The sequence below is a fragment of the Mastomys coucha genome, unplaced genomic scaffold (assembly GCF_008632895.1).
Source record: "Mastomys coucha isolate ucsf_1 unplaced genomic scaffold, UCSF_Mcou_1 pScaffold6, whole genome shotgun sequence".
In the NCBI taxonomy this organism is placed as follows: domain Eukaryota; kingdom Metazoa; phylum Chordata; class Mammalia; order Rodentia; family Muridae; genus Mastomys; species Mastomys coucha.
The window spans coordinates 118,533,894-118,558,951 of NW_022196912.1; the positions used below are offsets into that span (position 1 = coordinate 118,533,894).

General features: G+C 49.4%; 1 protein-coding gene across 8 annotated transcripts in view; it reads right to left on the minus strand.

Moving 5' to 3' along the window:
• Nucleotides 1-306: 306 nt before the first annotated feature.
• The window catches only part of Clmn (calmin), a 94,874-nt gene continuing 70,122 nt past the window's right edge, over nt 307-25,058 (minus strand). For 5 of the 8 annotated variants that reach the window (XM_031355540.1, XM_031355543.1, XM_031355545.1 and 2 more), the window contains 11 exons: nt 24,618-24,701; nt 19,327-19,419; nt 18,233-18,423; nt 13,596-13,789; nt 12,194-12,276; nt 9,068-10,729; nt 5,526-5,722; nt 2,901-2,961; nt 2,215-2,285; nt 1,609-1,701; nt 307-538 (listed from right to left, as the gene is read on the minus strand). In XM_031355540.1, the coding sequence (XP_031211400.1) occupies nt 367-538; nt 1,609-1,701; nt 2,215-2,285; nt 2,901-2,961; nt 5,526-5,722; nt 9,068-10,729; nt 12,194-12,276; nt 13,596-13,789; nt 18,233-18,423; nt 19,327-19,419; nt 24,618-24,701 (2,901 nt within the window). In that variant the 3' untranslated portion in view covers nt 307-366. Of the gene's footprint in view, nt 539-1,608; nt 1,702-2,214; nt 2,341-2,900; nt 2,962-5,525; nt 5,723-9,067; nt 10,730-12,193; nt 12,277-13,595; nt 13,790-18,232; nt 18,424-19,326; nt 19,420-24,617; nt 24,702-25,058 lie in introns of those variants that run through there. The other 3 variants (XM_031355544.1, XR_004114122.1, XR_004114121.1) reach the window with 3 other exon arrangements.

Below are 25,058 nucleotides of genomic sequence, written 5' to 3' on the forward strand. Positions count from 1 at the left end.
CTCGAGCTCCTCCAGGACCTTAGGAACCTGCGTGTGCACATGCTAAGACCCAGGTTTGGGGTACACATTAATAAGGACTTGCATCTGACCAAACAAGGCACATAAGGAGGAATCCCGTCCACAGATCCAGCCTCAAACCTGAGCTGGGAGCACACAGTCTGAGAGGAAAGCATGCTCTCGGGTCTTAGAGAATCAGAGGAAATGTGAGCAAAGACTGAACCAGACAGCAACAGGGGGTGGGGCCTGCGCTCCCTCTGAGGTCTTCCATCTCTGCACAGGTGGCTCAACCCTGAACAGACAGTAAGATGCGGTAGAAAGACTCCACCCTGGCCAGGGTCCTGTCTTTTTATTCTCCAGACACGTGTTTCAGAGCCGGCTGACATCAAGCTGGGGGAAGAGCAGTAAGCAGTAAACCAGGAGCCAGAGGAAGAGAATGAAATATATCACATCGGGCTGCTGTACAAACTGCGTCAGTGAGTCGTTGGGTGGGCTCTGGCTCCCCAGAGGCACGGCTTCTCCAGAGGAGTTTGTGCCAATCCTGCACAGGGAAAGAAAGGGACAAGATGGTTACTGGTGGGGTCCCTATGACTAGAAGACAGTCCCAGACCTCAACCCACTACCCACCTGCAGATTAAGGTTCCCGTGATACATCAGGGAGGTCCCCATCCATGTGTGTGTGTGTGTGTGTGTGTGTGTGTGTGTGTGTGTGTGTGTGTGTGTGGTGTGTGCGTTCCAGAAGAGGCAGGGGGTAGCCCTTGGAGCACCCACACAGACCCCAGCCATCTCCATCACCCCTCCCTAACAGAAGAAGCTGTGTCAGCCATTTTACAGATGGCCACAGTGACAGTCATAGGCAGCAGTTGTCACAGGCCACACAATTACATTACATAGAGCTGAGCCAGGTCTCCTGGGACAGCCCAGGAGGAAGTAGGACTGCCAGTTGTCACCTACCTACACCTCAGTTACTAAAGGGACCTTGGCTGATAATTTCAAAGCAGCTACCAGAGACACATAAGCCACGTCACCTCAAGTTTTGGCTTTGGCAGGCTGCCTTCAGAAGAACTGCCAGCTTTGATTTGGGTCAGAGTTACCTTTCTTTTAGGTGGTGGGAGGGAGTGTTCAACAAGACAGGTTGCTTTTGCCCGGCAGGTAAAGAACGGGGTGCTGACTGGAGGGAACAGGTGGTGGCAAAAACCAATTGTCCCAAGTTCTCATTACCAATGCCCTACCTGATCGAAGCTAAAAGCATTTTCTCCCTAGCTGCGAACTCCCCTTGGCAGAAAACTGAAATTAGCATTTCCATTTTAGGCCTAGGAAGGAGGCAGGGGATCCTGCTTGTATTTGTTTTTAGGACACAGAAGAGCGGAAGTCTAAAGCCCCTGCTCTGGAGGCGACCACGCCTGATCATCTCCATCCTTCCAAGCCCTTTCGAGCCGCAGGGGTGGGGCAATAAGATCAAGGGCTTCTGTGACTTGAACAGGGTAGGGCTGCGTCAGAACTAGAGAGATTCTGTTCCGGGCTCTCAGGTTCTAAGTGGACCAGCTCACTACTGTAACTCAAGAACTAGCGACTAGATAATTTAGCTCTCCACCAGTAACGAATACTTTCATAGACAGCCTGGCATGTTTGTACTCCCGCTTCATGTCTGCTCTGATGCCGTAGAACTGTAAAATCAGCTCAGTGAGCTTCTGAGAATTGTACCTGCAGTGGGACAGAAGGGGTAGAGGGTCAGGCGCTGCAGAAGGGGACGCTTACAGCTCTACCTCTGACAACCGCCTTCTACCCCTAACGTATTCAGACCTGGCCACAGACTCGCAACCCAGACGCATCTCACGGACGCAGTCTGATCTGTGCTCTCTGCCTCTCTGCCAGGATTTGGGAATTGCTAAGTTTTCCCTCATCCATTTACATTCACTTTACTTCATTTGGAATAGCTATTTTCTGGTATTTTCCCAAATTATTAACAGCATGGTCAATAAGCCATAGCTGAAAAATAATGGCCCCTATGAGTTAGGATATACATATATACATGCACACACACAAATATGTGTTAAAATAAACATATATTTATTTAATAACATATTAAAACAAAAATATATTTGTAATATATTTATATATTTATAGATATAAATACATAATGAATAGATAATATATATGGAAATATACTTATAAATATAAATAAATTCCACAAACTTAAGGAATGAAGCCACCAACCTGTTTAACACTCTGTTTCTCCTGTCATCCAGATCGGCTGCGTTCCTCAATTGAACATAGCTAAAATGGTCCTACAGTGAAATTTATAAACAAAACCCCGCAACCCAATTAGTAAAGATGAAATCTCTGAAATAGAAAACAAGGTGATTTTAAGCTTACAAAGCTGACCACGCCACGCTTTTCTCGATACTGCAGACATCTAGTTTCAAAAATCAAATTGCTAAACAGTAGATACCTCTGCCTCCTCCCCTGACCTCCCCACCCAAGGGTGACCGGGAAGAGGCCCACCCACCACCTAGCCTGGATCTGGAGGAAGGGCCTCTGCAGTTCTCAGGACTTGCAGATGTCACAAGGAATCCTCTAGTGATTGGGTATGCTTGCTCTGACTCTGATCTTTCCAGGTGTGGGTGCAGGGCTGGGGAGGTGTCTTGGATGTGTTTTCTGTTTGTTGTTTTCACAAAGAAGCCTTTGGGCTTTGAAATCAATGCTTTATTTACACCCTTTCTTGCTCCGATTGGACATCCAATTGGACTGTGCTTAACAAGATTTCAAGTGTGTCTGTTTTCTATCCCAAAGTTAAGGTTGGTGCAGATCAGTAATCTCAAAGCTCAGGGCTGGGCAGGGAGGAAGGAAGGAAAGGTACCGATTAGCAGGGGCCACAGGTAAGAAGAAATTCACATACTGACCAATTCCAAAGACCTATTAGTGTGTCGCCGGATGTAAATGCTGGAGTCACTGTGACTGTTCCTGAAAAGCAAAGACACCATTGTGAATGGGCTCCACCCAGGGCACAAATGGTCTCATCACGTAGTCACTTAAGCCACCTCAGCCTGGGGCCTTCCACAGCTGGGCTGAGCACAGTGTGGTTTCAGACCAAGGGACACTTCCTACCTGTGGGTCCATCTTGTTGAAACACACAGCCAGGTGTGGCCGCAGACACTGGGCCCTTATCTATACCAAAATGCAAATCAGGGTTTTTCATAGAAAGCAGGCCACATATTTCTAAACCTCCAAGGGTTTGGGCCAGGACTGGGGCCTTTATATCCAAGCATTCTGAGGTTTTAGGGTTCACCCGCAGTCCCCTGGACATTAAGGACGGGGCTGGGAACAAGGCCTGGAGGCTGGTCTTCCTTTCTGGTGTTCCTTGCTATGCCATTACACTCTGCCAGTCTAGCCCTAGGGGATACCACCATTTTTCCTTTCATACATAAGGAGGCTGATTTTATGCCCAACTCTTTGAGTCTAACATGGAATGCCCTTCTGTCTTTTAAGCAGAGCTGACATCCCCCAAACTGGAGGCAGAAGAATCCAGAGCCATCAACCGTGGCTCCTGGCTGGGAGCCACCAATGTTCCTTGGAAACCGAAGCTGTCTTCCCTTGGAGAATGGGTCACCCCGCTTGCTTCAGAAGGCCTTGGGGTCTGGCTTGCTGCCTAGCAGAACTAGGTATCTGGTGGGTGTCATGCACCTCGACACAGTGTCATCTCAGTTTCCCTTAAGCAAGCTCACTCCATGGCCTCCAGGAGCCTGGCACTTAGCCTAAGTACATATTCTCAGAAAGTTCCTGTAAGGCAACCTCGGTATCTCTCAATCTAGGTTTCGCTACAGTACATCGTGAGCACAGGAATGAAGCAAAATGTAACCTCAGAGTCAAAAGGGATCCTGGGGCCTCGAGCTCAGCAGCGTTTAGCATGACTTGACCCCCCAGGGTGCAATGCTGGGAGCTGCAGAGCCCCCTTCTTGCCTGTATATGTAATACTTCCTAACTCAAAAGCACATTCGTGGTGGGAGGGAATCATCTCTCTGTCCCCTTGGCTGCAGCAAGCTTCCTCATAGATGGGTTTGTGTTACATTGTATCAATATGAGCTTTCTAACGAGTGTGAACCCTGACTCTCACTTGCCCAGCTACCAGGTGCTAAGGACCCATCTCCTGACCTCCAGAAGACAGGGGAAGCACAGCCAACCATGCATTCGTCTACCCAAAGAACTGAGTGCCCACTCCAAGGCAGGGCCTGGCTAAACGATGGCATCAACTCCATGACTTGCCTTTGCCTGGGCTATGGAGAGAGTTCAAATCCAGCCTAGGCAACTTAGTGAGACACATCCTTAAAATAAAAAGTTTAAAGGGAGCTGGCCAAGTAGCTCTGGCTGGTAGCCTAGCACAACCTGCCTAGCAGGCATGAGGCTATGAATTCAATCCCCAGAACTACCAAACACTTTAAAGGAAAGAAATGACTGTTCTATGAAGAAAAAAAATCATGCTAAGGTACAAGAATGTATCAAAAATAACTCCTGGGAGTGCTGGAGAGATGGCTCAGTGGTTGATTGCTCTTCCAAAGGTGATGAGTTCAATTCCCAGCAACCACATGGTGGCTCACAACCATCTGTAATGGGATCCAGTGTCCTCTTCTGGTGTGTGTCTGAAGAGAATGACAGTGTGCACGTATATATTAAATAAATAAATCTTAAAAAAAAAAAAAAAGGAAAATCCAAAACACCTGCTAGGAGGTTTTAATGGAGTCTTCCTTCCTTCCCTCCCCTCACCTCCACTCCCTAGCCCCCTCCACCAGAGCCTGAGCTGGAGTGATGGAGGGGACAGAGTTGAATGTAGAGGGACAGCTCTCCAGTTTGATGGAGCATAAAGCAAAGTGTAAACCCAACTGAGAATAGAAGGCGAAGGCCAGAGGTGTACGTGGGTCCTGTGGGTTCCTAGGTCTCTCTGCCTAGGGCAGTAGGCAGCTATGTAGGAAGACCAACTGAGTCACGATCATCTAGGAGACAGGTACCCAGAGAATGGTCCTATCCATGGGTACTCAAGCCAGGTATCAAGCTCCTGGAAGCTCGTGGAAGCTCGGTTTACCTGGGGCCAGCAGGTGATGGTAATTCCTTGACTTTGAAGTGTTTGGTAGTTCTGGGGATTGAATTCACAAACTGGAGAGCTGTCCCTCCACATTCAACTCTGTCCCCTCAGTGCTGCCTGTTTACACAGGGGCTGCAGAGTTCCCTTGTGCAAACCAGGTCTACCGCTACCACAGCATCCTTAGCCACACGGTGCCTGAGCAAGACAGGAAGCAGGAGCTGGGAGGTAACCACTACCTGTTCTGTGACTAGTGTCCAGACTCTGTGTAGGGCACGGCCAACCATAGCTCACGTGTCCATGGACACAGACATGTCCATGTCTTGTGTGATCTCCACGGCTGGGGCTTTGCTTGCCCCTCCGCTGACGCACTGTCTAGCCAAGGTGCTCACTTACCCCTCTAGAGAGCAAGCCCTGCCTCCGCTTCTAAAGTGAAAGGACCTTAGTAACATACCTGGAAGGGACCTTGTGTTCGCAGGAGTTTTCTTCAAGGTCGTCTGAGGAGCGGACTGTCCCAGGGGCTATAAAGAATGAGCTTTCTACGTGGTCCACGTGTTTCCTCTTTTCCTTCTTTTTACTGCTAGTTGAAGCTTCCGTTAACTTTTCCTCTAATGGCTTTGTGGGCAGTTCCGGGTTTGGGGGTTCTTGGGACTAGAATACAAAATAGCCAAAATACAGGTCATCACTGCCTGGGCTCTCCTCCAATCCGGCCAGTGTCCCTCCCAGTTCTGCCCATCTTATGAATTCCTTCCAGCCTGGATGGCCCTGGGAAGAAACCCACTCCACTTCCCTCCCGCTCCTTGTGCAGAAATCAAGGCTGTGAGTGGATGGAGGGAAGGCAGCGAGAGTTCTGGAGTCAGGAGGCTCTGATACATAATCCAGCCTGAGTCACCTGCTTGACCTTGAGCCACGGACTGTCCATCCTTGAGCCTCGATTTCCCAGCTGTCAAATGGGTGCAACTGTCATCACCCTCTTCCCTCTGCAGCACCCTCCTTAGGAGGAGGCCCCTCACAACAGGCAATGGCTCAACTTTCAATATACCCAGCTACCTCAACAGAGGAACAAATCCTGAGAGCCAGGTGGCTGGGTGCAAAGGTGAGTCTGGAGAGGGACATACGCAGGCAAATGCAGTCTATGGGTGGACTCTGCCATTGTGCCTTTGCTGGAAGGGACCACAGGGCCACATCTCTAGTATTTACTAGAAAGGGAAGTAGCTAGCCACTGTAACACAGAGTACCCGATAGCGACCTGCAAAGCACCCACGCCCCAGTGAAATCTCAAGTGTGGGAGTCAAGGGATTTGGAGGCCAGGGCGGCTACCCAGAACAAAGCTCCAAGCAGGAAGTGAAAGTGCTCTTAGCCACATGAACCATTGTTCTTCACGCTGAGCAAAGAGACCTTTCCTAAAGGGGAAGTGGAGAAGATTTTTATTTTATTTTTTAGTGGTCAGAACAATACAAACTTGCCATTTTCTAGCCTTTGTTTACTCAAGATAGCTTTTTTTTTTTCCTTTCTGAAAGATGGGGCAGGTAAGAAACAAGACTCGGGGTTCTCCACACCACGGGCTTTCCTCAGCCCCAGGGGACCAAGTACAAAGTGGGATAGGGAGCAGCAGACAGGCAAGGCCATGGGGGTCAGAGCCACAATGCAAGTTGTGACAATATTACTGTCCCTGGGTTATAGGGAGGCTGTGCTCAGAGCTGGGGAAGGACGCTTGACCTGCCCCTGCCCCTACCCCTATCCCCGCTGTCCACCAGTAAGGCTTGAGATAGGATGAAATTCCAAATCTAACTGACCCCATGATTCCAACCCAGGGCCTCACCACCACCCCTAGCTATCCACTCTTCACAAAGCAGGTGCTCCATCTGACTTTGGCAACTCCCGGCATGAAGGGTCAGGCACTGAGCACGTGGCTCTGTTAATAGAGGGTTTGCCTGGCATGAAAGAAGCCCAGGGTTGATCCCCAGCACTGCCTAAGTCTGACACAGTGGCACTTAGAAAAGAAGAGGATCAGACATTGAAGGCCATTCTTGGCTTCTTAGCGAGCTTGAGGCTAGCCTGGGGTACATGAGAGCCTGTCACAATCAGTCAAACAAGAGAATGAAGGGTCAGATTGTGTTTCCATAGACTCCCTGCCCAAGGACAGGAGCCTGGATGCTCTCAGCCACCTACTCCTCCCACATAGCTTTTTTTTTTTAAGTATTTTTTCAAAGATTTATTTATTATTATATGTAAGTACACTGTACCTGTCTCCAGACGCACCAGAAGAGGGCATCAGCTCTCATTACAGATGGTTGTGAGCCACCATGTGGTTGTTGGGATTTGAACTCAGGACCTTTGGTAGAGCAATCAGTGCTCTTACCCACTGAGCCATCTTGCCAGTCCTCCACATAGCTTTTTGCCCCCAGGCAATGTGGAGAATCATTCCAGTTGTCCTCCATATCTTCAGCTAAAACACTAGATCTGATCTCCCTGACATCTGTGCTGACTGCTGCTGGCCTCTGCCAGTCCCCCACAGGAGGCACCGCAGTGGTTAACTGGCAGCCCCCACGAGGCATGAAGTATGTAGGGGAGTGGCTGTCAGCAACAGGGCAAGGAGTCAGGTGTGTCTCTGGCACCTCTGGAACCACCGGTCCTCTTCTCTATGGCACCTATGACTGTTGAGCACATTGCTCCCTGCCCTATCCCAAATAGCCACTTATGGCTGTGGCCATGCCAAGGAGGCAGAAGTAGGAGAAAAATGAGGTGAGACTTGGGCTTTAGGGTCACCCCCTCTGTGGGCTGCTCAGGACTGAACTGTGAGGGATGAGAGGTGTAACACCCAGGAAGAGAAAAAAAAAAAACAAACAAAAACAAAAACAAACCCAGCAGCAGAGCTGATCTGGAATAAGCTGGCTCCATTCCTAGCCTGATTCTGGCACTCGGGACCGTCTTCCACTGAGTGGCTCTCCCACACCCTCAAGCCTCTCTGGGTCTGAGGACTCGCCCTCTGCGGAGCCCTCTGCAGGGTCATCTCCACGTCTGATGCCACACTCTCTACATCCGCTGCTGAGAAGTTGGCACACCTCCCTTTTTCTACATTTGCTGATATTGGTCACAATGCTTCCAAAGGGCTGAGCCGGTGGTTCTCAACCTTGCTAATGCTGTAGCCCTTTAATATCGTTCTTTATGTTGTGGTGGCCCCTTCCCCCAGCCATAACATCATCCTGTTGATACTTTATAACTGTAATTTTGCTACTGCTATGAATAGTAATATAGGTATCGGACATGTGACCCTAAGGGGTCACAATAAACGTTGCTGAGTTGACAGACACATGACCTGCTGGAGCTGAGCCCGAGCCCCTCTCCTCTCACCTGTCTCTGCACCAGCAGGGCTTCGAGGCCCTCTCCAGGATTCCCAGGGCTGCCAAGGTAGTTCTCTGTTGAAAGATCTTGCCTGCTCCCCAGGGCATCAGGGCAGGGCTCTGTGTACCCTGCCCCTCTTATACCCTCCTTGAGCCAGCCACTGGCTAGACACAGTGGAAACATAATTGGCTAACAAGCATGTGCTCAGCTGCCTGAGCCTAGAATGAGTGTTTCCTTTCCTGTCTATGCAATCCATAGCAAATCACAGGAGTGGAAGAACAGGGCCTGACCCAGCCAAGGCTTCTAAGAATCAAGCTGGAGTCCAGTGCAGATTTGGCCTGTTCCCCAGGTGGTCACAGGAGACGACTTGGTAGTTCACTATTAATGGCTGCTTTAAGACGATCATTCGTTACCCTGCTGGCTCCTCACATATAATCACATTTGTCCTCTTAGAAGCCCTCTGAATAGAGTCTGGACTGGAATGAGATCAGCGGGGTGCCTGGGGTACACAATATTAGGAGGGACTCCCTTACAGGTATCAACCCAGCTTTTGATAGAGTCTCATGTAAGGACATTAAATTCTACACCTTAGGGGTTCCTTAAGGGAGGGCTTACAGAGAAAGAAGCTCTGAGTTCCCAAACCCCGAGTACCTGCTGGCTTTCCACAGGGCCATTCTCTTTGGTTTCCTTTGGCTGGTGGTCCTCAAGGGAGGGTGGAGAACCAGGTCCCGAGGCTGACATGGGTCCCTCGGAACTCTCAACATGGGACACACGGTCACTGACGCCGGGGTAGCTGTTGTCGACAGGCAAGGAGAAACTGCAGCTGCTTTGGGAGCTGTGGGCCTCCTCTTCCTCTTCCTCGTCGTCCTCCTCCTCCCTGGAGTCCTCTGGATGCTCTGGGTCTGCATCTTCACCTTTCGAATCCTCCCCCCCTTCCGCGTATGCCTCCAGCACTGCGGCCAGGGGCACCTCGTAGTGCGGGTAGTAGAACAGGTCATGGGGGATGACAGAGATCTTGGAGAGCGGCGGCGAGGGTTTGAAATCCAGACCTTCTTCGCTGTGACTCCTGAGGGTTTCCAGGCTGACGCTGGTACTTGGAGGGTTGGATGGTATTTCTTCACCGACCACGGAGAGGCCGCCGTCCGCCTCTCCTTCTTCCTCGCTGTGGCGGCGGGTGGACTTTCTCTTGGCCTTTTCATACACTTCGGGCTTTTTGTCTGCGGCTGTTTCCGGAAGTAGCGCGCCGCTGCCGTGATCTTCTTGTTCGGGGTCCTTGGGAGGAGGCTCGAGATTCTTGGGCTCCAATCCAGACTCGGCGGCCTCTGTTTCTGCATGGGGAGATTTTGATTTCCGTTTCCCTGGTTTCCCAGCGTGATTCTCAGAACCCTCTTCCTCCCCAGGTGCCTTCCCTTGGGACGAAGGATCCTCGCCAAAAGCCTGGCTGGTGGAGGCGAAGTCGACTAGGTCCCTGTTAAACTTTGAAGCTTTCAGCGGGATGCATTCGAAGTAGTCGTCTTTGTCCAAAGGCTCGACGGTCAGCAGCTGAACCTTGAGCTCAGTGGAGCTGGCCAGGATGGTATGATCTCCAGGGGATGGTGGAGAAGGGCCTTTCTCACCTTGACTGGATGGGCTCTCTACAGTGCCGTTACAGAATGAGGAGTCCTGGGAAGGCTGAGCATCTTGGGGCATAGCATCCAGGTCATCAACAGTGTCTTCAGGGGCCTTGTCTGAGGCAGCTTCCAGCACTAGCCTGGCTTCCTGTTCTGGCTTCTTTTCCTTGGACACCTCAGCCAATGAGACATGGCCATCCTGCTTGGACAGCTCCTTGGCCGCCTTGGGGCTCCCCTCAAAGCGGAAATCGGAGCTGTAGAAAGGGTCCTTGCTACAGGAGGCATCCTTGTGCAGGTCCGCCTCAAAGTGGACCGTTTTCTTGACAGGCAAAGAGCTGGACCTCCTGCCATCCTTTCTGGTGGATAAAATGGATGACTCTGGAGCTGGCTCCGTGATGGATCCAGCCTTCCCCATGCTCCCCTGGAGGACTTGGTCAATAATCTGGTGCATAAACTCTGTGGAGCTGTCTGACTGTTTGTGGCTGGGCACACTATCCAGACAGAAGGCCTTCGGGCTCTCAAGCTGGTCACAGACGAAGACCTTGTCAGGCGGTGGGTGGCTGGTTTCATGGTTGACAGTGTAGGCTCGCTCTCCGTTCTCGCTGAGGAGAAGGACTCGGCCCTCCTGCTCAGAAGGGCTTTCTTTGATTCGGACAAAGGTGGACTCGATGGGGGCTTCTTTGTCTAGATTCACAAAATCTTCCTGCAGAGAAACGCAAGACAATACTAAAGCACAGGTCCTGCCTTCAAATACAACTTCCACCCCCTCCTTCAAACACAAATACAAAAGCCACTTTAACAAGAGTTTTCATAGTGCTGTCAACAGTCACAAGAGTCCTGTCCTGCTGAAATGCAGAAAGGCCAGATAAATAAAAAAATGGAAATATATTTTTTTTTCAAAGAGATAACAACACACTGGAGTATTCGGTGTACTCCAATGAACAGTGACTAAGCTGCTTCACCCTGCTAGTGGGGGAGCTAGCCTGCCTGAGGTAAGAAAGGTCCAGCCACATTCTTACTGACCACGTGGCTCACTGTAAAAGCCTGAAGCTAGACGGATCAGGATCAAGCTACCCGACCAACTCTCGTCAGAGCCTTGCGATTCTACTCAAGGTCATCTTCAGAGCAAGAGCCAAGGCAGGGATGAGAGGCAGAGAGCAAGTCAATAGGGCTGCAGGGGGCGGGCCGGCTGCAGGGCCCCGCCTCCATCAGTACCGACAGAGAGGATTGACCTCATCCTCAGCATGTGAAGCCATTCTGTATCAGGATGTGATGCAGAAATGAACTGGCACCAATGTGCCTCTAGGTTTCTGAACTGACCAGAATAAGCAATTCTCATCCTAGGGCTGTGTATAGGTGTGTGTGTGTGTGTGTGTGTGTGTGTGTGTGTGTGTCTGTATGTGTGTTCAGTGAAACCATGACAACTTCTGTCCATGCCTAAAACGTATCTTCAAGTGGCACATATTTTGTTACCAGGATAAGGAGGCTGAGGCAGAGGGACTATTGAATGTTCAAGGCCAGCTGGGGCTTTAACATGAGATCCTGACTCAAAATGCAAAAAATAAACAAATACCCAAAAACCAAACAACAGAACACACACACACATACATATGGACACATACAGATACATGGACACAGTCACAGATAGACAAGGACACATAGACAAACATACAGATGGACATACACACACACACATACATGGACACACACGTACACACACACACACACACACACACACACACACACACACACACACACACACACACACGACACTCATACCCCACAAGCATGCTGGTCACAAATGGTCAGTTCTTTAATAATTTTGAGCCTCCTATAAGATTTGGTGACTTGCTGGACTATGCCACTGGGTATCTAAAGTGTGACGCCAGGGGGACAGGTGAATGTTGTCGTCTTAATAGAGTAGGTCTGGGAAGAGGCTTGTGTGAGATGTGACTGGCTTTCTGTTCCACTCGTGACCTTGATGTATTATGTCACAGACAGTTTGGAAATTGAAATAGGACAAGCAAGCAACTTGAAGTCACTCTGTTGCCATCACCCACATAGAACCACACAGCCCCAGCCAGAGCCCTAGCTATTATGTCCGTCCTTTGAGTACCCAGGAAAAAATGTCCAGTTTGTGAACTGAAGGGAAGAGAAACAAACGTACAGGCTCCAACTCTGGAAATCGCTCTAGAAACTGGGCCACATAAGTCACAATGGACTGTTCATCCGGCATGTCAACCATGATATCTGTGGAGAGAGACAAAGGCATGAGCAAGCACATACACTTTCTCCTCAGGACCACGGGGCATTGATAAAGAAGGAATACACACATCAGCAAAGTTTTCCTTTTTCTTTTCCACTGGTAGAAATTTAGACTCAGAGAGAGAGAGAGAGAGAGAGAGAGAGAGAGAGAGAGAGAGAGAGAGAGAGAGAGAGAGAGAGAGAGAGAGCGCAATGCTCTTGGCTAAGGCTGCCGGACAGAGGAGCCAGGATGGGGAAGCCTGCGACCCTTGTGCTCAGGACTGTGCTCCTCTTTCCTTGGGTCCCTTCACTGTAATCAGTCAGCTCATGGCTGGTTCATGAGCACATCTGGTGACCATGACATTGGGGGCCCCAAACTAGACAGCCCAGTGTGGGAAGCAATGCGACAGAACAGAGTTACACATCTTAATGTGTAACTGCTTGCACATAGCTTCTGGGAACCTGTCCCTAGTTGGGAGAGTGTGGAGGAGAGGAGAGACGCCCTCTGGGCCCAGAGCAGCCAAGATAGAACATAGAATTAGTAAGTAATAAGTCAGGATTAACCAAGTGGAGGTTTGGCAGTGGCCCAGCTATGGAGCTATTTAAGGCATATTAAAATATAAAGGCTGTGTATCTTTCATTCGGGAATGTGAAGCATTGAGGTGGGTAGCAAACCCACCACCAGGATTTATTAATAGATAATTAATACTACACGAATGCACTTCTCTAACTTTGTCATTCTGCAAGTGGGAGCTGGTCTTTGAGGGAGAGCCAAAGGCATGCTGGGTAAGTAAGATGTTTATGGTCATGTTGTGTGCAAAACTATCCTTCCTTCCCGTTCTTCTCTTCCTCTCTCCTTTTGCTCTCTCTCCTTCCTTCTTCCTTTCCCCTTCCCTTCCTTCCTTCCACCTACGGAACTGAGGATTTAACCCAGGGCCTCACACTTGCCACAGAGCTACATCTCCAACTCCTGAAGTGATCATTTCTGATGTGACTCAATGGCCAGGTAAATTTAGTATGTCTACAGCTGGACTGTGATGTATCCAATATAAATACATATAACCAGAGGATTATAGAAATAAACTAGCCAAACATTGAAAAAGAGACAAAATTATATATATATATATATATGTATATATATATATATATATAACCAAATGATGTTAATTATGTAGAAAATAGATGCACAAAGAAGATTATAGCATAGGAAATAGACATTTTTCTTCACTAGACTTTTATTTTAATTTTCTTAGTTTCCTACCTGGGAGAGCAGATGGTATATGTGTAATAACAGTTACAAGGACACAGAGGGAGAGTCACCATACCTTCCGGCTCCAGGAGCCTGGGGATATGCAGGGAATCATGTGCAATTCTGAAGGCCTTCTCCAGATTTTCCCGGGTGGAATCTTCCAGAGCCTGCTTCATGTCTACAAGGCTGGGGTCAATAGCTTTGATGACAGCCAGGAAAGCCAGGCCACTCCTCCAGCTGCCCGCAAAGTCTTGGACCGCCACACCATACCTGATGAGAAGAGGCGGGGACAGCAATAACCCAGGTTAGTAAAGGACGCAGCAGGCTCCCTGATCTGATGGGGCTGGGTGATGTTCCCCCTTCTCCTGCTGTTCAGAGACCCTCTGGCCCTGACCACTATGAGGGCTGCCCTGAGAATTTTCCAAATGGAGCAGGAGGTATATGTTATCCAAAAAAAAAACCGAGCCAGACCCTCGGTTCCCAAGTCCCCAAATACATAAAGAAAAGATTTTTTACAGAGCACACATCATTAATGATGATGAAAAGGGGACACACAGGATGTTCCCTGTTGGAAACAGAGCCAGGAAGGCCCAAGTTTCCGTCTCAGCTGCTCCTCTGTGCTTTTGGCTCTGTGGCCTCGGGCCAGGCACATACCCGTTCTGAGCCCCCAACACTTCAGTTTTAAACAGGGTGAATGCAGGATGACTTCGTGGGGTACTGTTATGGGGAAGGGTGAGGTTCCCACAAGAATGGTCATGTCTAAAGGTGAACCTTGTGTGTGAAGTAGGAGTACAGGCACCACGGATGACTGTTGGCTACCGGCATCATCAACACACATAGAATCACTTCTTTTTCTCATGTGTATGTGTGTGTTGTAGGCATGTACACATAGTGTTTGCATATTGGGTGTGGATGCACACATATGTAGAAGCTGGAGACCCATATCAGGAATCTTCCTTAATTGCTCTCATTGTATTCAGTAACGCACGGCCTCTTGCTTGAACCCAGAGCACACTGACATGCTGCTCTGGCTAGCTACCTTGCCCTGGGAGTCTGAGCTCTGGTATTACAGACGGGCCACCAAGCCTGTGGGTGCTGGAAATAAAAACTTTGGTCTTCATGCTTACCCAGTGTCATCGTAGTTAGGGTTTTACTGCTGTGAACAGACACCATGAGCAAGGCAGCAACTCTGATAAGGACAACATTTAATTGGGGCTGGCTTACAGGTTCAGAGGTTCAGGAGATTATCAAGGTTGAGAGCATGGCAGTATCCAGGCAGGCATGGTGCAGGAGAGTTCTCTACATTTTCATCTGAAGGCTGCTAGGAGAAGACCGGCTTCTAAGCAGCTAGGATGAGGGTTTTAAAGCCCATGCCCACAGTGATACACCTACTCCAACAGGGCCACATCTTCAAATAGTTCCAATCTCTGGGCCAACCATATTCAAACCACTACATTCCACCCCCTGGCCCCTTTAGACTTGTTCAAACACATGAGTCTATGGGTGCCATGCCTAAACATAGCATAATGAAAAATACATTTGGCTGGGCAGTGGTGGCACACGTCTTTAGTCGCAGTACTTGGGAGGCAGAGGCAGGTGGATTTCTGAGTTTGAGGCCAGCCTGGTCAACAGAGTGAGTTCCAGGACAGCCAGGACTACACAGAGAAACCCTGTCTCGAAAAACCAAAAAACAAAAAAAACCCCAAAAAACCAAAAAAACAAAAAACATTTGACTAAATTGGACCTAACTTCAAAAGTCCCCATAGCCTATAGTACTCTCAAAAATGTTAAAAGTAGTCCAAAGTTCAAAGTCTTTTCACTTAACTGTAATCCCAAAAGCAAGACAGGAAACCAGCTGGGCAGATTACAAACTCTGCATCTCCATGTCTAACGCCAAAGTGCTCTTCAGATCTCCAACTCCTTTTTCATCTTTGTTGACTGCAACAAACTTCTTTCTCCTGGGCTGGTTCCACTCCCTGTTAGCAGCTTTCCTCAGCAGATAGCCCACGGCTCTGGCATCTCAAACGTCTTGGGGTCTCAAAGGCGACTTCAATGTTACAGCTTCTTGTTTCAATGTCTGGGATCCACACATGATCTTCTGGGTTTCTCCAAAGGGCTGGTGTCACTTCTCCAGCTCAGCCCCCTGTAGCACTCTAGGCTCAGGATGATCTACTCCACTGCTGCTGCTGTTCTTGGTGGTCATCCCATGGTACTGGCATCTCCAATACACTTTGATCTTCCGCTACAATGAGACTTTACCAATAGCCTCTCATAGGCTCTCTTCATGGTGCCAAGCCTCAACTCCTTTCCATGACCCCTTCAGTCCTGAGCCACCAACTGCACCTGAGGCTGCACCTTCCCCAATGGCTTTCCATGACCTCTCACAGTGCCAAGCCTCAGCTGCTCTTCATGACCCCCTTATGCCTTCAAAATGAGTACTACCTGGATGACCTTTACACATTACCAAGTACAACCTTGGCTATCTCTGGAACACAGCTTCTTTGTGCTCTCAGAAACACATCCCAGATGTCACCTCAGCAATGCTGGTTTTTTCTTCATCACTGCTAATTTCTTAGCTGCAGCTAACCAGCATCAATTGTCCCAGTAGTCTCCTTCTCCTCTTGACTCTAAAGCCAGAGCCAAATGGCCAAAGCTGCCAAGTTCTGCTGCTTGCTGGGGCTGGAACACGGCTCCCTAGTTCTATTATCAGCAGCTTTCTGTTTTCCAATTCCTTCACAGCCTAAGCTTAGCTGTCCTGGAACTTGCTCTGTAGACTGACTTTGAACTCAAGAGATCTGCATACCTGTCTCCTAAATGCTGGGATTAAAGGTGTGGCCCACTATGCCGGATTTAAGTTTTTCTTTACTTGGAACTTGCTCTGTACCAGGCTGGCCTTGAACTTGAGTCTTTGCCCTCTGGGATTAAAGGCTTGTACTACCATGCCTGGACCTAAACTTTGCTGGGTGGGATATTGTCCCAAGGTCACCCCTCCCTTAATTCAATTTAATATCCTTGAACACAGGATTCAGCTCCATTTCACTTTCTGGTGCCCCTTTAATACTTGAACCATATATTTTATATTTTTCCTTCTAAGTTTGCTATGCTTGTTCAAAGTGTTTTTCATGAGATTTAACCAGAGAACAAAGTCTCCGGTTGGGCTTTTTTGAGACGTCCTTTGTCAGTGTAATTAATATAAATCTCTTTACCTTAGCCTCAGGTAGACCACTACACCCAGAGTGTATTTTAGCCACTGAGCCATCTCCCTGGCCCTAACACCATAACTTTCACAGTGAGAGGCATACTGGGAGGTGTGGGCTCTCTATAAAGTCCTTTCATTTTTTGTTTGTTTTGTTTTGTTTTGTTTTTGTTTTTTGTTTTTCGAAACAGGGTTTCTCTGTGTAGCCCTGGCTGTCCTGGAACTCACTCTGAAGTCCAGGCTGGCCTTGAACTCAGAAATCCACCTGCCTCTGCCCCTTTCTTTTCTTATCATGCTCACAGAATAAAGAGAATCTAACACCTTTTAATGTAGAAATAACTCCAGTCTTCCACAGGTTACACACCCCCAAAGCAGAGAGCTCCTGCAAGCCTTGGCCTCTGTGACCTACTCAGAGTACATTCTCAAAGCCAGGGAACCGACAGTCATCAAGACAATGCCAAAGTCACCTGCAGCTGTCACATGCACTTGTCCAAGTACAGAGTCACATGGGCACACCTTGAGGGGAGCACAGGATGCTCCCATCCTCCCAGTCACCATCCCTCTGCCTCGTGCACAGGGCCTCCTGACAGTGAACTCTCTGGCTTGTTTTATTCTTAAACCTTTCCTATTTTTTTTTCACAGTAATCTATTCTAATCATTCACATTCAACTTCCTCCATCAAACGCCCCACCCCATCCCCAAAGGTGGAGCCACTGTTCCATCTCCTCTTCCCGGAGAAGGCGTGAAGAAATATATTAAGTGGATTTTAGGTGAGATGCAAGCTGTTCTCCACGATTGTCACAACTGTCTTGGAAGACAGGGAATGGTGTCACCATTTAATAGTATGCTTAGACAGGGAAGTGAGGCATCAGCAACTACCCCCCTCAGCTGTACATAGAGGAGCTGGGGTGTCCCCAAGTACGTGTGGCTTCCTCTACACTAGCCTGACACCTCTGACTAAGGCCCAGGACAGTAAAAAGCCTGACAGGAGACTGCCAGGAAATGGTAAGAGTGCTTGCTTCACAAATCCGAGGACCTGCATTTGAACCCCCAGCAACCATACAAAAAGCCAGGCATGGCTCCCTGTGTGTGTAAACCTATCACTGGGGAGCAGAGACTGGAGGATGCCAGAAGCTTGTGGGCTAGCCTAGCTGAAATGACAAGCTTTTGATTCAGTGAGACACTTTGTCTTATAAGAATAAGATAGAGAGCAATAAAGGAATACACCTGATGCTTGTTCTCGCCTCTACAAGGTACAATCATGGGCATTCGCCACACACTCACAGGCACACACCACGCACAAACTGGAAAAGCACATCCCGTTCCTGTTCTGATGGTTTGTGTGAAGCACAGGACCCATGGACACCTGACACCTTAGCAGATGAATTTGATCCACCTTGCCCACTCAGGGCCACGTGTACTACTCCCTGGGCTTAGAGCCAGCCTTGTAGGGTGTGGTACACCCATGTGTGCCTAAAGCTGGGCTTGGGTTGGGGGAAGGGGAGACTATAGCTTACTTCCTGGTTTTCCTCTGCACCCATGACAACAGGGTCTTGATGGCCTTCCTCTGGTCTTTCACAGACACTGCCACACTCCTCTCTGTGGTTGGGGTGGGTGGGTAGGAAGAGTCGGAGTCGGTGCCCCCGGAGCCGGGTGACAAGCTGGAAGATGGAGAACTCCTGCTGAGGTTGCCTGTGAGCTCCTTTATCTAGAGAGAAAAGGGCATATCAGACGGCATCTTAGCACCATGCCCTTGTAATTCATATGTATAATAAATCTGAGAAGCACACTCCTATCTACCCTTCAAAACTCTGCTCAGGTCACTCCCTTGGTTATGGTTTTCCTCATTCTGCTCACCCACTTATGGTAAAGCTGTCCCTGCTGAGAGCTCTTATAAAGACCTCCTCATACCCCAATTGTAATCTATACCCTATAGAAATATGGAATCCATGTGTTTTTGTGATTCCCCCCAAGAAGAGAGAGCCCTGTCTCTCTAACATCTGCAATACTGAAAAAACTCAACAGACATCTGTTGAAAGAGTGAAGGAAGCTCTGGGGTCTATTTAAGGCATTCAACACCTTTCCTGATATTCCCAGAATCCCTCAGGAAGCTAGAGTACAGAGTGACCAAGTCTGTAAACCTGGCACAGACGGTGAAGCCCTCACACACAGCGCATCTTGTGACCACAGAGGGTGAAGCTCTCACACACAGTGTATCTTGTGACCACAGAGGGTGAAGCCCTCACATACAGCGTATCTTGTGACCACAGAGGGTGAAGCCCTCACACACAGCATATCTTGTGACCACTCCTGCATTTACAGAGGGGGGAACTGAGGCTCAAGTTCATGGCTGATGCAAAAAGGGATCCATTGCTCCAAAAGTGCCCGTGCCTCTGGACATCGGTGCCAAAGTCCCCACAAACCTTCCCCTAGCAGATTGCCTTTTAACTACACAATGAGCCTCAGTCTTCATTTCCTGGTTCCCATCAGAAAACAAAGGACTATGAATCATGGAAACTAAGTCTCATGGCATCCCTTGACGTGGGTGAGCTGTCCTGTGGTTAGAACGCTCGAGATGATGTTCAATTGTTACAGAGAGCGGCAGGCTTACCTGGAAGAAGAGAATGATGTTCCATATCAGCCCAAGAACCAGCGAGGGGTTGCCATCCGCTATTTCTGCTGCATCAATGCTAACCAGCTTGACCTGGAAAGAAGTGGTTGATGAGCGCAAAGCTTCGCTCCAAGTCTGGCCTACTACCTTCCCCGCCTCTGAAGCCTGATGCTGCTGACTGCCTGGTGCTATTTGTCATTGCCAAAGGCCACTTCTTGGGGACAACCTAATGCAGAAAACTGTATTTGACCAAAACATATGTAGTACTTACCATGTGCGGACACCACCCTAAAGTCTTACAAGTACTTATGAGTATAGGCTCAGTTTACCCCAACCAGAGATCTATCGTGTAGGCACCTCTCTCACTACTTTGTGTTAGGAGGGCATCCAGAAAGCTCTTAATAGCTAAAACCTGCAAAAAAAAAATAAAGGTGTGCTGGGCAGTGGTGGTGTTTGCCTTTAATCCCAGCACTTGGGAGGTAGAGGCAGGCGGATTTCTGAGTTCAAGGCCAGCCTGGTCTACAGAGTGAGTTAGTTCCAGGACAGTCAAGGCTACACAGAGAAACCCTGTCTCGAAAAAAACCAAAACCAAACCAAAACAACAACAACAACAACAAAAAAGGTGCACAACTCCAATGTGCCCACAGCCATAAGTCTGCAGTTTCTACCATTCTACTCCATAAAGGGAGGGCAAGAACCCTGGGAAGGCTGTCTGCATGCTGCATGAACGCCGTCAAACCTCCTGACATAGGTACCCTTGACTGACTCAGAGCACAGCCATCAACCACCAGAAGAATGAACAGTGAACCCATCACAGCCAAAGACTCTGCATCTACACAAGCTATCCTACAGAGCAGCCATGTAACATGTTAAACAGAAACCACTCAGAGGACACTATTTTGCCTGTGTCTGACCACGCAAAGATGTTCCAATGAACCCTAGAACTACTTAGAGCCACTGAGCCTGCAGCATGCCAGGACACAGGTGGGGAGCTATGATTCCTGACACCCATAGCGTGCGTGTCTGTGCATGGGAAACCCAGAGGCTGATGTCAGGAGTCTCCCTCTCTCGGGCTCCACCTTATTTTTAAACTTTCATTGATTTATCTACTTGTTTATTTTATGGTTCTTCGTGAGAGTGCCTCACTATATTGTCTTGGCTGACCTCCATCTTGCTATGTAAACCAGGCTGTCTTTGAACTAGAGATCTGTCTGTCTCTGCCTCTCAAGTACTGGGACTAAAGGTGTACCCGAGCAGGAACAGCTTCTATACCCAATTTCGTTTTTTAGACAGGGTTTCTCACTTGACCTGGAACTCACTGATTTGGCTCCACTGACTGGCCAACGAGCTCTAGATAGGTATCCTCCTGCCTCTATTCCCATCTTGCCTGGAGAGGGGTGCTGGGATTACAGCACCTGTGGTTTTTTTAATGGAGGTTTCAGCTATCTAGTATCAAAACTCAGGTCCTCTTAAGCAGCAAATGCTTGACCCACCCTGCGAAGCCCATTCTGCACTTTAGCACACACAGGGTGTCCTGTGCGGGCTCAGGATGGAGGGTTAGCACTGACAGCCATCTTTGCATTATCAGTCTAGGGGCCAGCCTCCGGCCAATCTCTCTGAAAGGGCCCTAGAGTGAGAGGGTGAGCAAGGCCACCCAAGCTCTGTCCCTTTCTGTTCCATTTCCTCTCCTCGCTCTCAGTTCCATTTCCTCTCCTCGTTGAGCAGCACTTCACACATGCGCATAGCTGTCTTTGGGGGTAATGGCGATGAAGTGAGCTCAGCAGAGCAACCTTTAAAACCCAGACTGCAAACTTTATCCCAGGACACTGGGGGAAGGAAAAGCTCAGAGAGGTTGTCTGTCATACAGCACTCTCTCGCTCCACTCTTCCTTTCTGTCATGAGCCTTTAAACTGCCTTGGCTCACATCTCTGATCTTATCGGTTTATTGGGGGCTCTGACAACATCAGTTAGGCCTGGGGTAGCCTAATTGAGGCTGACCGCCCAGCTCCCTGGTTGACAGGCCACTCACAGCCACTGCCAAGAAGGTAATTGAGACAACACGGGCTCATCGCCGGCAGACTGGAGGCCAGGAAGGAAGTTGTCAATACTGAGAGGGATATAAGCCATCAAACACAGAGCCAATGCTCTGTCCAGGCTCCCCCACAGCACTCGCCGCGCATAACCAATCACTTGTTGAAACTCTCCTGTTTCCCTCCCCGCCAGGTACTTCCTGGAAACATCCTCTGGTTTGCAGTTTATAGAACATTCCCGCCCAGTGAACTACAAGTGCTTAAGGGACTCCGTCATCCTCATCCTCAGAGTGTAGTCCTCCCTGGAGGATAGAGCCTTCTACTATCCTTGGTGATAGACAGATGAAGAGATCCCCAGGCTTCAGATCTTTAGGGACGGTGTGTCTCCCCCCCCCAACTTGGCTTGTTCTGCTACACTGAATACAAATGAGCCCGCTGGCTTGTGGGACAATCTATTCTCTGAGCTGACAGGTTTGGAAGAGTGGCAATGGCTTCCCCGACAGAGGGCTGACTCCTGCAGGTGGTGTCCCACATTAGTCTCTCCAATGCTCTTCATGGCCCCATTTCAAAGGTGACAAAACCAAGGCTCAGCCTGAATGATTTACTGAAGTCCCAGAACTGGTCCCATAGGGCAGGCTATCCGTAACCCACAGTTGAGGAGAGAGAAAGGTACACACTGGCTGATCCCAGGACCCCAGAACAACAGGTTTGGCTGCTGTCTGTATCTACTTCCCAGCTCTGGGCACAGCCACCCAGGGACCAGCAGAGCCACCAGAGCCTATCCTAGGGATCCAGGCAGTGGCATAAAAGACAAATAAACTCCCTAAGTCATAGTGTGGGTTCTTGGAATGGGACACAGCTTGCCCCCAGGAGCTTGTCTTGTCTCCGCTCCATCATCATCTTCCCCCGAATCATCCTCCCCTGGACCACATTACACTTGTCCTACCTGCCTGGGAAACGATGAGGCAAATGAGGCACTGAGCTACCACACACCCGTCCTGGGATACTTCTAAATAAAGAATACCTTAACTGAAGGGAAGTGGGCTCTGTGGTACTGTGCGGATGCTAGAGTAGACAGCCTGGGAAAGGCTCACACACGGAGGTCGGAAGGCCAGGTCTCCACCTCAGCCATACTTTTTCCATGGCACCGTATATTCAGATCAGTCCAGGGGAGGAGCACCTCGCATGCAGACTCCACAGGCCATATGTTCTCCTATGTGAGACGGAGGTTCCTCTTCATGCCCTGGAGCACCATGCAGCAGTTGCCTTGGACCCCTTCTTCCCTCTGGACCCCAACAATCTTTAAAGCTCACACACATCTTCTGTAACTGATTCTCCCCGGTACTAGGCACAGACCAAATCCACAAAGACACTCAGATGCAAGCCTATGACCTGCCTGTGCAACTGTGACCAGAATCACCCGCATAGTGGGAGATGATCTCAAGGTCAACGAAGGCAGAAGGGGTAACCAAGGCAGCGGCTTGAAGCCACGCCTCCTTTCCCAAGTGAAGCTCCTTTGGAATTAATTCAGAGGGATAGGGATTCCTGGGAGTTATGCTAATGATGGAACACAGGTGGGTGGTGCCACCAGGGAGTTCAGTCAGTCAAGCCAGTGAAGAGGCAGAAACAGGGCCTTGGCAGGGGTGGGTACACCGCCTCCTCGACTGCGCTCTGAGGAAGGTTCTGTTTCTGATCCTTCTATTTAGAGAGGTATATGATTCCCCCATAGTCCCTAGAAGTGAGTGGGGAGGCCAGGATTGGAAACCCAGGCCTACCCACACTGAGGCAAGCTTGATCCTTGCTCAGAGCACAGTCGAGGAGGAGGCAGTGTGCCTCAGAGGCTGACAGAGCTCCTGAGCCCGCAGAGTGAATCTGGGAAGTGCTTGTACTTTAAACTTCACAGTATTTAAAGCTTCACTGAGCTGTAGTCGATGGGCTGTTTGAGCCTCCCATTCAGAGCACTGGGTTCCACGGGTTTGGTGAATTTGCAAACATGTGTAAAGACCACTGAAGCCGATTGCAGAACACATTCACCATTTCTAAGAGCAGCCGTGGACCTACTAGCTGTCATCTGGCATCCCTCTGCCTCCCCTTAGGTCTAACTTTCTCTAAAGCCATTTCTCCATCACAGAAATTTCACACAGATGGAATCATGGAGAAGTAGTGCCCCTTACGTCTGTCTGCCTCTGTCATTCAGTATACTGTGCTTGAGGCCCCACACCTTAACACACACCAACACCAACTTATTTTCCACAGCCAAGTAATATCCCCCAAGAGTGCTGACCCATCTCTCAGCTGGTAAGTTCCTGGTCTGTCTCCTGGACTCTTGATATCCAGTATGCCCTGGGGTGTTTAGTGGGCACCATCACCTAAACCTCTTGCATCCAGGTCTTTCTCTACTGTTGGGAGACAGATCCCACTTCCTCTCTGGTGGTAAATGTGCTTCCCATAGCTCTTGCATCTGGGCTGTGGCTCAGCCTCAGGGCGGACATCCAGTGGTGAGTGCCTTTCCCAGGCTGGGTGAGAGCAGCCAGAAGCATCAGGGCAGGAAAGTGGAGTCATGCCCGCTCCTGCCCTGCAGCAGGTTTTCAGATGGTCCAGGATTCCAGCTTTCTCCAGGCTCCATCCTTGACTCTCCAGGTCCCTTCATCCAGGTCCCTGGACATCCTCACCCAGTACTCTTTCTGCTAAGATAGCACACACATCTGCTTGCCTTACACACACGACCTCAAAGGGCCAGCACTCTAGGGTAATGGTTTAGTCTGCAGATAGGCCAGACCAGCTGAACACTGTCTTCACCCAGACTGTCCTGAAACAAACCTGGGGTGGTAGGGGGGGTGTTTTAGGGATGCCACCTGTGGGCCTCCCCTTCCCACCTGTGAAGGATAAGAAAGAGATCCAAATGCAGATCCAGATATCTCTATGACAGAGACAGGCTGCCATCCTTGCCTCTGCCGCACTGAGTACCCTGTCCTTAAGTTCCGAGAGAGATACATTGTATCCATCAGTCCCAAACTCTGAGAACCACCCAGCTGCTGGCCTTCTTCCAGACTGCCCATCCACAGGTGTAAATAGGGTGGGCAAGGCGTGGGGCCCACATCTTAAAACGCAGCTTTTCTGAGTGGCTTCCTTTCAACCAGAACTTGGCTATTCCCCCGTCAAGCCTTTCCACACTTCCCGAGAGATGAGCACCAAACTTCAAATCCCGCTCTTCCCTTCCAAGGGAAGCTTGTATTGCCCAGACAGGCTTCAAACACTTACATTGCTATCTTCCAGAAACTTGAGTGCTTTTGCTATGTTGTTCAACCGAAAAATACGATGTGATGAGGATTTGTATTCATGCAGCTGAAAAACAAAACGCACAGCTAAGCCAGTGCCAATGCAGTAGCACCCCAGGACCACAGGGGGCACATTTCCTTTATCTTTATCACTTGCTTATGAAGGTTAGGGACGGTGTTGAAAAGAGTCGCCAACCAAAGAGCAAAGCTGGACCTAAGCCTCCTACATATTTGTAGTATATGTGCAGCTTGCTCTTCATGTGGGTCTCCTAACAACTGGGCAGGGGCTGCCTCTGACTCTGTTGCCTGCCACTGGATCCCATTCCCCTAGCTAGACTACTGCCTGGTCGGGCCTCAGAGGAAGGGGATGTGCTTAGTCCTACTGCAGGCTTGATGTTCCAGGGCAGGCTGGTACTCATGGGGG